This window comes from Pelophylax lessonae (genome assembly GCF_965119305.1).
Source record: "Pelophylax lessonae genome assembly, chromosome: 4".
In the NCBI taxonomy this organism is placed as follows: Eukaryota; Metazoa; Chordata; class Amphibia; order Anura; family Ranidae; genus Pelophylax; species Pelophylax lessonae.
Window position 1 is genome coordinate 538004376 of NC_138771.1, and position 15704 is coordinate 538020079.

The following is a 15704-nucleotide window of genomic DNA, read 5'->3' on the forward strand; positions in this document are numbered from 1 at the left end:
AAGTTGAAGACCCCTGGTCTAAAGGATTGGATAGGATCAGATGAAAACAGACAGGCGGTCTGTTTTCATCCGATCTCAAATAGGAGAGTGGGGATCTGACAGGTCTGTCTCTGCAAAATAAGCGGGGACAGAACTGTCATCCGCCTGCTCAGCGGGGATCGGCGGATCGATCACCTCTGAGCATAACGTCCGTTGGGCGGAAAGCCCGCGTGAAAGGACCCTAAGGGATAGAACCCGTTCACTTTGCAAAGTAAATTTCAACTTAGCTAAGTAAATTAAGTGAAGCTGAGTTCAAATATTTCACATGCAAAGTGAACAGCCTACACACTTTCAGTAAATCAACCCGTTAATCTACAAGGATCTGTTCTGTTTTGCACTTTTAAGAGACAGCTTTTGTTATCAGCATGAGGTCAGGCAGTTGAAAAAGCAGAGGCTACTAGACTGTGACCTCTTACCTGTGATGCCTGGGGCATTGAGTCCTTGGTAAATGTAAATCTTTCATAAGTAAGCCAGCACATGTACTAAATATTCAAACATAAGCCCTGTTATAATCAAGGCTCTTTCAGCATCATTATAGCAAGCATGTTAATAATTCTGTTATCACAAAACATAATAAGCACACTAGAAAATTTGCTGTTCAAGCAACTAAATCTTTAAAGAAATAGGAGAAAAGTGAAAAGGAATTTGCACGTGGGAAAGTGCACACAGCTGTTATAGATGTAGAAGCAATGTTTCAGGAAGAGGAAGTACACTGATCCCAACCATCAGCTTATATTCCACATGCGCCTCTTTGGTGCTTCTCAGAGCCTGACTTCTGCCTTTGTTTTGCATAGATGCTGCAATATGTACTTCCCACAATCTATAGAATTTGCATTCTCTTGGACAATAAGTGTTATTATTTAATAAAGCTTTGAGTGATATTTTTCCATAAATGGCTTTTTTTTTAATGTGGTTTACGAAATAAAGCAGAACAAAAGAATATGCACAGAAAAGAAAACTGAGGCCATTCATAGTAGGGATTGATCGATTATCGGGCAAAGCCGATATATCGGGGGCCGATATGCACTTTCCCCGATATATCGGAATTGGCCACCAAGGTGACCGATATTGCCGATATTTTCGGGACAGTGCTTGTACCGGAGTGATGCCTGCAGGTAGAGGTCCCCCCTCCTGTTGCCTTCCACAGGGAGACCCGGGCAACCATCCTGCACGGCCGCCGATGAGAAGACCCAATATGCAATGACCAAAATATCGGTATCGGCAATAAAAAAACGATATTGGTCGATCACTAATTCATAGTTATTAGTGACTATAATATTAAGACTAGTGATGAGAAAACCAAGCAAAGTTCAGTTCGCTGGACGTTCACTGAAAAACAAATTCTTGACGGCCCAAACTTCATTGGGGTTAAATCCTGTGTTTTTCTGGTCTTTTTAAAGGCCAGTTTGTAAACGTTTTGGAAAAAATGGCATGGGCAGGTGGACACTGCCATGGGGACATGTACCAAATGAAAAAAAAAAAACAATTAAAATGCCTTTAGCAGAAAGCAGTTCTTTTAAAAAGGCTTAAAAGGCACTTATAAAAATAAACACTGAATTTATTTTAAATAACAAGCTTTGAGGTGGTGTACCTGTATGATGGAGTAAAGCAAAAGTGATATTTACAAAAAAAAAAACATTGAAATTACTACTGAAAGAAATTTCCCAGATGCTTCATTCTGTTTATAAACAAAGCGATCTAGGATTCCCCTCAACATTTATGTCAGACCCTAATCCTAGACGAGGGTCTGGTATGGATTGCAAGGAGGACTCTATGAAATATAAAAAATAAAAAAAAAATAAAGACTCTATAAACAAATAAGGAACAACATTGTGGGGTTTCCTCTAAAAATCTATACCAGACCCTTATCCTGCAGGGAAAAAATGGGGTGGGCCCTCAAAATCTATTTTAGGGGTTGAAAATGAAGAAACTCCACACTCAAGGATATGTAAGGGATAAATTAGTGGGCTGCAGCCTCCCAAAAATATATAGTCGATGAGTATATGAAAAATAGGGATCAAAGTAAGGGAATGGCGCTGCCCACTATATGGTATGTAGAAGTTAGACAGGAAAATGTGTAAATATATGCACAATAGTGGGTAAATAATTAGATAAATAAGCAGGTAGGCACAAAAGTGTATGAATAAATAAATAAATGAGCATAAAATGCAGTGAATAATAATCTCAAATAAATATAGAGTAACAATCAGTGAGAAGTGCCAACCTAACTGTATAACAGAATAAAGTGTATATAAAGTGACTTTGTGCATACAAATATATAAATGTAAATAATGGATCACATAAGTGCAAAACATAAATTAAATGGCAATGATTGAATAAATAACTAAAGTGAACAGTGCAAATAATTGATATATGCTAAAAAGGTGACTCAGTGACAGCATATATAAAGTGCTGTATGTAACAGGTTCATCAAATAAGGTGACAGATAATAGGTGGTCCAACAATAGGTGGAGATAAGGTGACGTATTTAGTCCATATACGTGACATCAAAAATCTTCATATAAAAAAAAATATATTGGATACAACCCCATGGTGAGTGGTGGGGGAGGTGATCAGTGACCCCTATGGAAGGTAGCTCACTCACCAGAAATACCCACCCCACACAGGGGTATAGAGCGGGTATATAGATAGGCAGGTTATCCCTCAATTGAATCCTGTTCCTCTCCAGGGGTCCTGGGGTAGGGGTGTATCTGGAATGCCCAAAAAGGCTCTTTCAAAATGATTTTTCAAAAGGGTGTGTATACATCTTTAGCGCAAGAATTTTTGCAGTTTTAACCTGCACATCTAGTTCACCTGTTCGAAAATTTTTGACAACGTAAATTTTGCATCAAAATCTACATAGCCACAAATTAAAATTTGATCCCTAATCATGACTAACACGTCAGTACAATTGCTATTTCCTACTTCTGTGTTTTGCAGATAGCTATATTACAGATACACTGCAAAGAAAAAAAGTTTATTCAGGTGGTTTCATTAATCAGACTGCACAGACCCCATAGAGTTCTGAGCTTTCAAATATACAGTGCTCCAGTATTCCCAGATGATGTTACAGCAATAATCATACTATTCAGCCTATTAAACACACTAAAGTTAAATCTTGATATAAGTTATAAAATTTCCACAAAAGGGTTTTTAAGTTGAACTTGAATTAATATGACATTTCCATCATCATTTCTAAGCCAGCCCTGTTTTCTAAAATGCCCAAAAAGTTTCCAGAGTTTCCTAATACTCAACCAAGGCAACAGATTACATTGAATCCTTTCATTCCTTTCAATCTTTCATGCCAAAGTCTTTACATTTTTTTCAATCAAAGTTTCATCTTTTACGAGATACTTGTACAGGGAAAACTTGAGGGATTTAGGGAGTGCAAAGTTCTTTTATTGCCATCTACTGTGATAATTGACAATCTGTAACCCAAGTATCTATTAACACTCCAACTTCTCCCTCCACTGGGACAAACATGCACATCTTGCAATGTACAAGCTGGCTGCTCATCTTGCACCTTTGGTCAATTTCTGTTGCTTCTTCTGAATTTTCTGTCTGGTCTTTTTTTTGTCATGTACTCTAGATAGCCTACATCATTTTCACTTATGTCTTCAAGCACATTGTCGGGATCTGCACGTCATCACACTCAGTTACTGGTCACCTCATCTGACTTTGTCCCTCTGTCAGACAGCATTGTGTGAGCAGGCCCTGCCTAGCCTCTGGGAGTTGCCAGCCCGTCCAAATTTTAGTAATTCAGAACTTAATTGGACCGGAGTATACTGACCACACAAAATCTTCCCTGAAACATTGCTGATAAAGGTATAATGTGCCACAGTAGCTGCAATCAACTAGGAATAAATAGGAAACCATATCATTACCAAATATATTATTGTATTCATAGTATAATTACCTCCTGATGGGAATCCAGCTGCTTTTTTGAGAGCCTTCACCCATTCCTCCATCTCAGTCTGTGAATTAGCCATAAGGGTATAGCCATCTGATACTGGCTTGTTGGGATCAAAAGATACCCCTGCGAATGTGAGAGAGTGAAGAATTAAAAGTCAAATAAAGGCTCAGGACCAATGACTTGAAATTCGAATATTTGACATAGGAAGAAGATACACAATATTACCAAAAGTATTGGGACACCTGCCTTTACACGCGCGTGAACTTTGATGCCATCTTAGTCCATAGGGTTCAATATTGAGAAGGCCCACCCTTTGCAGTTATAACAGCTTCAACTCTTCTGGGAAGGCTGTCCACAAAGTTTAGGAGTGTGTCTATGGGAATGTTTGACCATTCTTCCAGAGATGCATTTGTGAGGTCAGGCACTGATGTAGACAATAGGCCTGGCTTGCAGTCTCTGTTCTAATTCTATAGGTGTTCTATAGGGTTGAGGTCAGGACTCTGTGCAGGCCAGTCAAGTTTCTCCACCCCAAACTCGCTCAACTATGTCTTTTTGGACCTAGTGCGCAGTCATGCTGGAACAGAAAGGGGCCATCCCCAAACTGTTCCCACAAAGTTGGGAGCATGAAAGTGTCCAAAATGTCTTAAAATGCTGACACCCTAAGAGTTCCCTTCACTGGAACTAAGGGGCCAAGCCCAACACCTGAAAAACAACCCCACATCATAATCTCCCCTCCACCAAATGATTTGGACCAGTGCACAAAGCAAGGATGAGTGAGATTGGGGTTGGAGAAACTTGACTGACCTGCACAGTCCTGACCTCAACCCGATAGAACACCTTTGGAAGGAATTAGAGCCAGGCTTTCTCGTCCACATCAGAGCCTGATCTCACTAATGCGCTTCTGGAAGAATGGTCAAACATTCCCATAGACACACTCCTAAACCTTGTGTACAGCCTTCCCAGAAGAGTTGAAGCTGTTATAGCTGCAAAGGGTGGGCCTACTCAATATTGAACCCTACAGACTAAGACTGGGATGCCTTTATAGTTCATGTGTGTGTAAAGGCAGGTGTCCCAATATTTTTGGTAATATAGTGTATTTCATATGCTCATATGAGTTATATCTACATACTCCATATTTAAAAAGCAAAATATTTAAATATTATGTAAAGCCCAAGTAAAAGCTTAATCAGCTAAAACAAAAAGTATGCAAAGTCTTACAGTTTGTTTAACTGAAACCCAATAAATAGAAGGGCAGGTAAAGGACAGACAGGCTTTGAAGGAAAGGACTAGATGAAGCTGATGTCCTCCAGCCAAGAAATGAGGAAGGCTCATAGGTGTGTGCAGCCCATTGTGTTAGGGTGTGCACCCCAAAGCTCAACCACACAGGGCTTTCTCTGCAGCCTCAGCTGCACTGGACAGTGAATGAATGGGAAGTGCTCTGTGCTGAGTGGCATCCTGTTCATTCACAAACTGAAGCATAGTAAACAGTTAGTAAAACACGTTACTATGCTTCAGCTATGAATGAACAAAGTAAGTGAGTGTGTTCACTATGTTCATTTTGAAAAGGAAGGGGCCGGTAAATGACATATCGACTAGCCCCTTCCTCTGCTCTCCATTCTTAAACATCCTCGCAGCAGCCAGGGGGGGAGGAGAGGAGGGAAGCCAGCAGCACTGCGGGAGGAGCAACACAGGGGTAAGCCCAGGTAAAGAAGGGAAATCAGCACTGCACAGAGTGATTGGGGTGTGCCCAGGCACACCTGGCACACCCCCTGTGCACAACTATGGGCAGACTTCATCTAACTTGTCGTAACTTCTTATGAAAAATGTAAGAAGCTAACAGTGTGCAGTGAAATTGGAGTAAAAAAATTCTGTAAAAAGCAGAAGCCTGTACAGCTGAGCAACACTGAAGTTCAGGCTGGAACTCAGCTTTAAACAAGTCAAGCAGCATTAGCACACAGATGACAGGGTGCTGGCAGAATGAAGCCTGCACTGTTTTTTTACAGCTCCCAAGGGGTCTGGTGGTATAATCTCTGGACCCTAGCACCCTGATTTAACTACCTGCCATAAGCATTATGCAGAAGCCTCAAGTTTACTTAAATATTTTTGATTAATGCTATATTATGGAGCATGCTTCAAGATAAATAAGACTTCTTGCTGCAGAAGAGGAAGTGAGGCTTACAGTTTCAGAGAACAGGACCAGGTACCACAACACAAGGGCAAACCTCTGCAGTCCCATGGGATATACAGAGCAAAGCCAGTGGGTGATTCGGTTCACCTGTACACAGCAATTACTGAATATCAGTATTGGATGGCTTCACTTTTTAGATCCCTAGTGCCGGTTCACACATATGTGATGCGGGAATCCTGTGAATCCACTGCAGATTCCCCACACTAGACTCGACTCGTAGGCAGTTCACAATGCCATATGCGAATCGCTGGGGGTGTCAATACAGAGTTTACGACACCCCCAGATCAGTTCGCATATCGCAGTGCAAACTGTCAGTTCGGACAGGAATCGGATCGCATAGGTGTGAACACCCATGCGATCCAATTCTGGTGCAGACCAAACAAAGGGTCCTGTGCGACTTTGGTCCAAATGCGATGCAAATTCAGCCATACAATCTCTCAGGTCAGACATGGCATGTGATCTGCAGAGCAGTGCACTCCGAATCACATGCGATGTCTGATATCGCTGAAGTGTGAACCTGGACTTAAGCCCACTACAAATGGGAGCTAAATCATTGAAGTATTCATAATGTATTCAGACAATCATATTTTATTCAAATATTTCCATTCATCATCCCTACTCTTCTCTTCCCTCCTTTTGAAAGGATGGATTTTTCTTTACACACGTACAGGCAACCACAGGAATATTACTGTGTATGATTAAAGTGCAGGGTTTGACCTTCACTGAACTTTTGAAATCTATAATTACTTGGTAGAGAATAAAAACAAAAAATGTATTGCCCAATAGGCAGCTTGTCTGGACAAAGCACATTTTACTTGGCAGCTTTGCCAAAAATGTGCCCTTTTATTACTCCTATTTTTTTTTTAACTTGAGACAATTGTCGTCACTAATGCAAAGCGGGAAAGGTTGTGTTTTGGCTCAAATATTTCAATTGATAGTAATTTCTCATGGCATTTATTCAGCATTGTGCTATCACCAATAAGCGTATTCCTCAAAACAAAACAAAGTACAATAATGATGTATAAAGTGCTGTAATCAATCAGAAATCATCTGTAATGTAATTGTATTTAATTAAAGAGGCACCGTCAGACCTTTATTTCTACAGACCCCTGACATCTCATCTTTAAGACAGAGAAGGAATTGAGGACACAGATACGTCAGTTCCATTCTCTTTAGCCTCAGCTGCACTGAAGATGAATGAACAGGAGACAGAAGCTCCTATTCATTCATAAACTGAAGCATAGTAAATACAGTTTTCTATGCTCAGTTATCAATGGACACAGGAGCAATCGGTACTGACTTCTTACTGTGTCCAACTCAGAAAAGAAAAAGGTTGGTAAATTACATACTGTATTTACTGGCCCCTACCCCGACCCTCCATTCACCCCTGTGCCTGCAGCAGTGGGGGAGGAAAGCCAGCAGTGCTGCGGGGGGGGGTGAGGTGAAGCCCAGACACACAGGGGGGAATCAGATGTGGGCAGCTTAGGGAGGGGGATTGGAGCAGCGGGATGGGAGGACAATTACCGAACGATGCACTGTGTTTGTTTCGCTCCCTCTAGCAGCTGAAAGCCAGAATTAGGGAGAGGGAGAGAAACTGGCTTTCAGCTGCTGGAGGGAGATACACAGACACAGTGCATCACTCTGTAATTGTCTGCCCTTCCCGCCGCACTTAGCTCCCTGCTGTCCAGGCCCCCCTGTGTGCTTGGGCCCCCTACAGGTTGTCCATTGGTACCCCCCTATCAGCAGCCCTGGCTCTAACACAGGAGGTGGGAGATTTACAAAAACCGGAGCACACAAAATCTGGTGCAGCTGTGCACAATAACCAATCAGCTTCTAACTTCAGCTTGTTCAATTAAGTTTTGACAATAAGTGAAGGTTCACACTGAGGGAGGTTTTGAAATCGTGCGAGTTCAGCTGAACAATTTCAAAGTGGCATTTTTCAGTCTAAATTCGGGGGTGATTTGACAGACATGTGTGTTGGTTCCTGCACAGATGTCTATTGAAATCGCCCCCCAAAATCGCCAAAGGTAGTGCAGAAACAATTTTTGGGAATCAGTGCGGTGCTCCAAAGTCGGCGTCGCACCGATTCAGATGGTGCCATTGCCAGGTATGGGCTCCAATTTGATATGTGATTTGACATGTCAAATTGTCCCAATGTAAACATGGGCTAAAACCTGGAAGCTGATTGGTTACTATGCACAGCTGCACCAGATTCTGTGTGCACCAGTTTTAGTAAATCTTTCCCGAGGTGTGTTACTGGCCAGATCTCCAGGTAAAAACAGAGGGAAAAAGCCTAAAAAAAAAAAAAAAATGTGAAGCAGCCACCGCATCTAATGACATCATTTCTTTTTCTTTTTTATTTGGGGGGGGGGGGGGGTTGTTAATACTGCATTAAGTTAATCAAGCACTTTATCATAACTTACCTGGTATCACTTCAAAGATGAACTTCCCCACATCATCAGGGTTACAGGAGACCTCACTAACGGAGCTTCTGGGTAAAAACAAGAAGCCCTTGGAGAAAAAAAAACAACAGATTACGATATTTTCATATTACGTATTGTTCCTTATAGTTTACTGTAATAGAAAAAAGGATATAAAAAGTCACTATTAAAATTTAAGAGTTGTAATTTCCTCAAATTTTCACTGAAAATCAAGAGACTTAGGCAAAATGTTTCTAATTTGACAAAATGCATTGAAATCGATGGCAAAGGTAAAATGTTTTTGGTGTTTTTTAAGGGTGCAGTGTGCTTCAAAAGTCTCCTGTGACTAGCTTTTAGAGAAGCTTTTTAAAAATTTTTGGACCCCTTCTCATGCCAAAAAATGCACCCTTGGTAAACTCATTATTTTGAGTTATTGTAAGTTGAGTGTTTGTAGTCACATCTATTCAATTATTTTATCCTCTCTGTTTTTGGAACATGTTAAAGTGATTGTAAAGTGTCGTTTTTTTTTTTTTTTAAATAACAAACATGTTACACTTACTTGCTCTGTGCAGTTGGTTTTGCACAGAGCAGCCCCGATCCTCCTCTTCTCAGGTCCCTCTTCGGTGTTCCTGGCCCCTCCCTCCTGTTAATTGCCCCAACGCCAGGGAGCTTGCTATTGGGGCACCCGAGCTGAGCCGTAGCTCCGTGTGTCCATTCAGACACAGTGCCGTGTTTCGGCTCTGCCCCCTCTCTCTTCTTATTGGCTAACTGAATTTGATTGACAGCAGCGGGAGCCATTGGCGCCGCTGCTGTGTCTCAGCCAATCAGGAGAGAGAGTCCTGGATGGCCAAGTCTTTCCTGCAACATCGCTAGATAGAGATGAGCTCAGTTAAGTATTAGGGGGGGCTGAGGGGGGCTGCTGCACACAGAAGGTTTTTTTATCTTAATGCATAGAATCCATTAAGATAAAAAAAAAAAACTTCTGACTTTACAACCCCTTTAAAATTATAATGCTAAATACCTTTCCTCCCTCGCTGTGTCTGTGTGAGGAAAAGAGCCATTAACCAGCAAGACTGTCAGTACATTATTTACACTGATAGTCAGGAAATACCCCAGGACACCATCCGTCATCTCATTAGGAGCATGCCTTGACATTGTCAGGCATGCATACAAGCATGTTGGGGCCACAAACTACTGACTACCATTTTGAGTTGCTGCATTGAAATTTCAGCAAAATGGATTAGCCTCCTGCATCATTTTTTCCCTTTGATTTTCGGGGTGTCTTTGAATTCAGCCCTCTGTAGGTTGATCATTTTAATTTCCATCAAACCATGTGGCATCCTTTTGTTCCTAACACATTATCCAGATCATATCAGTATAGATATCCAGCATGATATTTTTCCCCATTGAGATCTGACGTGTTTTCAAAGTGTTCCTTTAATTTTTTTGAGCAGTGTAGATATATATATATATATATATATATATATATTCTTTTTTTTTACTTGTAAACAAAGTGTCCGAAAAAGGCCTGGTCTTCAAGTGGATAGTATAAGCATTCTATGGATATTTTGGACTGTACGTGATAGTCTTTATTGGATAACCTAAGTTATTAACCACTTGCCGTCTGATAACGTTGAGCCTACTGCGGCAAAGTGGTTCGTTATCGTCTGACGACGTAGACCTACGTCGTCAGACTCTCCCCTTTCTCAGCGGGAGTCGGGCCAGGGGAGGAGCAGCGGCGATCGCCGCTGCTCTTCCCCGATCGTCGGGGAACCGAGTGTGGAGATCCGCCTGCTTGTGTAAACACAAGCGGGCGGATATCCTAAGTGACAGGCAGGGTCAGATTGCAGGGCTCAGCAAAGTTGAACCCTCGATCTGTCCTTGTGTCACACACTCACCTCCCCCCACACACGTTAGTAAGCACCAGGCATACATTAACCCCTCCCTCTCCAATAAAATTAACCCCTTCCCTGCCAGTGTCATTTTTACAGTAACAGTGCATATATATAGCACTGATTACTGCAGTAATGTCACTGGTACCCCCAAAAGTGTCAAAAATGTCAGTCAAGGGTCCGATCTGTCCGCCGCAATGTCGCAATCCGCAAAAAAAATCGCAGATCGCCGCCATTACGCGTTAAAAAAAAAACACCAAAAATGACAGAAATCTTTCCCTTTGTTAGTAAACACAATAACTTTTGCTCAAACCAATCAAAATACACTTATTGTGATTTTTTTTACCAAACATAGGTAGCATAAAACAAATTGGCCAAAAATTAGATTTTTACATTTTTTTGGGGGGGAATTTCATATAAAAAAATGTGAAAAATATTGTTATTTTTTCAAAATAAATGCTATTTTTGTTTATAGCGCAAAAAGTAAAAATCGCACAGGTGATCAAATACCACCAAAAGAAAGCTCTGTTTATGGGAAAAAAAGGACGTAAATTTAATTTGGGTACAGAGTCGCACGACCGCGCAATTGTCCGTTAAAGTTGCACAGCGCCGAATCGCAAAAAGTGGCCCAGACGTAAGACAGCAAAATCCTCTAGTGGTAAAGTGGTTAAAGATACAAGTTTTTGGGACAACTCACATCTCATTCATCAGGCATTATGCATTTGCATAAGGCGTGCAGAAAGGATCCAAGGTATTTTTAAAGCTTGCATCTTTAATAACTCAAGTTAGCCAATAAGGAGGATCACTTAAACTCCAAATTTTCTGCAATAATCAATCACTAGCATGGTACAAAACGCCACCAATTTGTATGGATAAAAATATTTATTTTCTTTAACACTATGCAACAAAGATAACACAAGGCATGTACCTTTTACCAGCGTAGAATACTATTGGGAGATTAAACTTTAAAAAGTACAGTAAAACCTTGGATTGCGAGCATAATTCCTTCCGGAAACATACTTTTAATCCAAAGCACTCTTATATCAAAGCAAATTTCCCCATAAGAAATAATGGAAATTCAGATGATTCATTCCACAACCATTTATTCATAAATCCTTCAGTTTATAGTCCATATAAAAAGATTATAGCAATGTGATAGGTCGTGTAACCATAAAATGTCCATCCACAAATGGCACCTTCACAAGGGGATTAGAAGCAAAATCCAGCAAGAGCTACAGAGTATAAAGAGAAGAGGGCGCCTCTAAGTGTAGCAATATGATTACATTTATTGGAGGTACAACATTTAGCAACTCAGGTGGTTGATGATTAAAACAGGCACATCTAAGTATGCAGGCATCCGAGGTAAAGCTGTCCACATAGACCATCCTCCGCTCAGCCGGCTCTCGGCGCTGTCAGTCTGCAGTCGTGACCGGGAAGACTACCTTGTAGTAGAGCGATCTGAAAGTGAGGCTTAAAGCGCTCGTGGAGTGCAGTTTGGAAGGTATGAAGCAGATGGCGGTGAGGAGGATGGTCTATGTGGACAGCTTTACCCTGGATGACTGCATACTTAGATGTTTTAATCATCAACCATGTGAGTTGCTAAATGTTGTACCTTCATTAAATGTAACCATATTGCTACACCTAGAGGTGCCTCTCTTCTCTTTTATACTCAGTTGTGACATGACGCTACTTATATATCAAGACATCGCTTGTTTATCAAGTCAAAATTTATAAAAAAATTTTGCTTGTCTTGCAAAACACTCCCAAACCAAGTTACTCTCAATCCAAGGTTTTACTGTAATTTAAAGGCATTGGAGTTGATTTATTAAAGGTAAATAAGATGTTCAATTTGCGAGAAGAGAAGTTTCCTTAGAGCTTAGTGAATGTGAAGAAATTTCACTTTGCAAAGAATACCCAATCACTTTCACTACATTTTTGCTTGTCCATGATTGGATGATGGACAATTAGGTGTCATTCACTAATCTCTGGGGAAAATTCCCTTGCAAAGTGAACTGTCAACTCCATTGAGTTTGCCAAAGCACTGCATATCATAAAGGATTGCCTTTGAACTATAGAATACTCATTTTCCTTATTTTCATCCTTAAATAAAATTTTACGGAATGGGTGTACAGCTACTATACAGGGGCCCTCTTGAAAATAATATTTTACTCTGTGTATTAAATGTTAGAGTAAAAAAAAAAAACGGTTTACTATTGATCAGTAGAGAAACATCAGCAAACAAATTTAACTTTGGGTTGAGATTTTATCTTCTTCCTACACACATACATATTAATAATTGTCCAAAACGCTTCTTATTACGCACTTTTACACGCAGGACCGAGATCTTTTATGAGATCCCTCATGGAAAATACTACTGTGAGATATTCTCACTGCGATTTGCAGTTTAAAGCTAATTGTTAGGTATAGTTAACTTTTAGGGAATTTATAGGGGATTAGGGAGAGACTTTTCACATGAAAAAATCAGAAGAACAAGCCTACCCCTGCATTATTTTAGTAATTTCTTCATAGATTCCACTACTGTCAGATACAATGGTTGAGTGAAGGTCCTCAAAGGTTTTGCAGGTACTGCTGAGTCAACCTCTTTATTGATTGGTGATTAGGGATGGGCTCTGTGTCCGAGTCGAACATCAGCTGTTCGTGTATTCGCAGGACACACAAACAAATGGGGCGCTCGGCGGGAAGCTCGCAGGCCGATGAGCTCCCTATATTGCAGTGCATTGATTGCTGATGATTGGCCAAAGCATGCACCTGACCTGTATGCTTTGGCCAATCACAGCACAATGTCCTTTCAGAGCAAGGCAGGGTGCTTTTAGCCAATCATTGCTCAAGTCCACGCCCCACACTATATAAGGCTGCCGCTTATCTGGCCGTGTATAGTGTGTGACAATAAAGATTAGGTAGGTAGTTAGTAGATAGTGTGTTGAGTTAGTTTCATGTAGTCAGTGTAGTGTACAGGCATACTCCACTTTTAAAATGTATGGATATGTTGTAGTCCTGGGTCCCCTCTTAAGTGCTCCCCAAGTTTTTTGTCCCTGTCCCTTAAAGTTCGGGAGCAGTGCCATGCCAAGCTGATCAATATTTCCCATGCACGCTAATGTTAAAGACCGGAAGCTGTGCCATGTCAAGCAGACCAATATTTCCCATAGACACCAATGTTAAAGACCAGAAGCTGTACCATGTCAAGCTGACCAAGATTTCCCATATAAGTAGGGTTGAGCGAACACGGACTGTATTGTTCGGGATCGTACCGGACTTTTGGGTTTTCGGTACCCGGACACGGACCCGAACATTTTACTGTATATTCGGGATACAGTCCATTGTTTGTTTGTTTGGCGCGGTTTTAACCACTTGCCGACCGGTCACGTTGACCCTACTGCGGCAAAGTGGCTCGATATCGTCCAGCGACGTAGACCTACGTCGCTGGACTCCTCCCCCTGTGGGCGGCACGCGCACCGTGCCGGAGGCTCACTCCCGCTGTATTCAGTCACAGCGGGAATCGGGCCAGGGGAGGAGCGGCGGTGATCTCCACACTCGATGATCTCCACACTCGATGATCTCCACACGGTGATCTCCACACTGCGGATCTCCACACTCAATCCCTGACGATCTTCCCCGATCGTCGGGGATCAAGTGTGGAGATCCGCCCACTTGTGTAAACAGTGACAGATTTGTGACAAACAGTGACAGATTGCAAGATTCAGCATAGCTTAACCCCTTCCCTGCCAGTGTCATTTTTACAGTAACAGTGCATATTTATAGCACTGATTACTGTAGTAATGTCACTGTTACCCCCAAAAGTGTCAAAAATGTCAGTCAAGGGTCCGATCTGTCAGCCGCAATGTCGCAGTCCCGCAAAAAAAAAAAAGATCGCCGCCATTACTAGTTAAAAAAAAAATTAAAATGACATAAATTTACCGTAGTTAGTAGCTACGATAACTTTTGTGCAAACCAATCAAAATACGCTTATTGCGATTTTTTTTTACCAAAAATATGTAGCAGAAAACAAATTGGCCTAAAATATTAAAAAATTTAGATTTTTACATTTTTTGGGGGGGGGGAATTTCATATAAAAAATGTGAAAAATATTGTTATTTTTTCAATATTGTCACTCTTTTTTTGTATATAGCGCACAAAGTAAAAATCGCACAGGTGATCAAATACCACCAAAAGAAAGCTCTATTTGTGGGGAAAAAAAGGACATAAATTTAATTTGGGTACAGTGTCGCGCGACCGCGCAATCGTCCGTTAAAATAACGCAGTGCCGAATCGCAAAATATGGCCTGGTCAGGAATGGGGTAAAATCTTCCAGTCTTAAAGTGGTTAAAAATACACTCATTGAGAATTTTTTTGTCAAAGACATGTAGCTAAATACATTTTAGCCTAAATATATGACAAAAATTGAATATATTGGATATTTTTTAACTGTCAAAGTAGAAAAATATTGTTATTTTTTCGAAATTTTCAAATTTTTTTATTAATATTGCAAAAAATAAAAAGCGCAGAGGTGATCAAATACCACCAAAAGAAAGCTCTGTTTGTGGGAAAAAAAAGAACTTAAATTTTGTTTGGGTACGGCGTTGCATGACCGCGCAATTGTCAGTTAAAGTCGCACAGTGCCGAATCGAAAAAAGTGGCCTGGACGTACAGCAGGAAAATCCTCCGGTGGTAAAGTGGTTAATGGCACGGTTTCAACAGCTGCAGGGCAGCCAATCAACAAGCGTTTAACTAGTGTGTCCTTAGAAGCCATGGCATGGCTGTGATTGGCCAGTGCAGCATGTGACCCAGCCTCTATATAAGCTGGAGTCCCGTAGCGCCGCACGTCACTCTGCTCTAACTATTGTAGGGACAGGTTCCTGCTGCTGCTTATTTGAGGGAGAGATAGGAGATTATTGTAGGGGCAGGCTGGAGATTGCTTTCAGGGAAAGAATAGGACACAGGACAGAAGAATGTTCTTTAATCAGACAGCGATCTACATCGCTTTTATTGTGTGGGGGGTGCAGTGCACGATCTTTTTGCCCTGACCTGGGCCCAGTGAGAAGGGAGCAAAAAAAAAAAAAACTTTTATCAGTCTGTTAGATGGGCGAGGTGCGGCATGCAGCGGACATTTAATGCAAGCTCAGTGCATATGTGTCTGCTTAATCTGGATTTAAAAAAAAACAAAACGTTTTTTCCTTCATATTTTACTGTGACATACAGCGTTTAGACACTGCTGTGTTCTAATCTGCTATTCA

General features: G+C 41.1%; 1 protein-coding gene across 1 annotated transcript in view; it reads right to left on the reverse strand.

Annotated features, from left to right (window-relative positions):
* Positions 1-15704, reverse strand: part of ARHGAP25 (Rho GTPase activating protein 25) — a 180176-nt gene that overhangs the window by 37833 nt on the left and 126639 nt on the right. The window contains exons 3-4 of the mRNA XM_082252949.1: positions 8564-8651; positions 3956-4075 (exon numbers count right to left, since the gene is read on the reverse strand). Coding sequence (XP_082109075.1) covers positions 3956-4075; positions 8564-8651 — 208 coding nt within the window. The remainder of the gene's footprint in view (positions 1-3955; positions 4076-8563; positions 8652-15704) is intronic.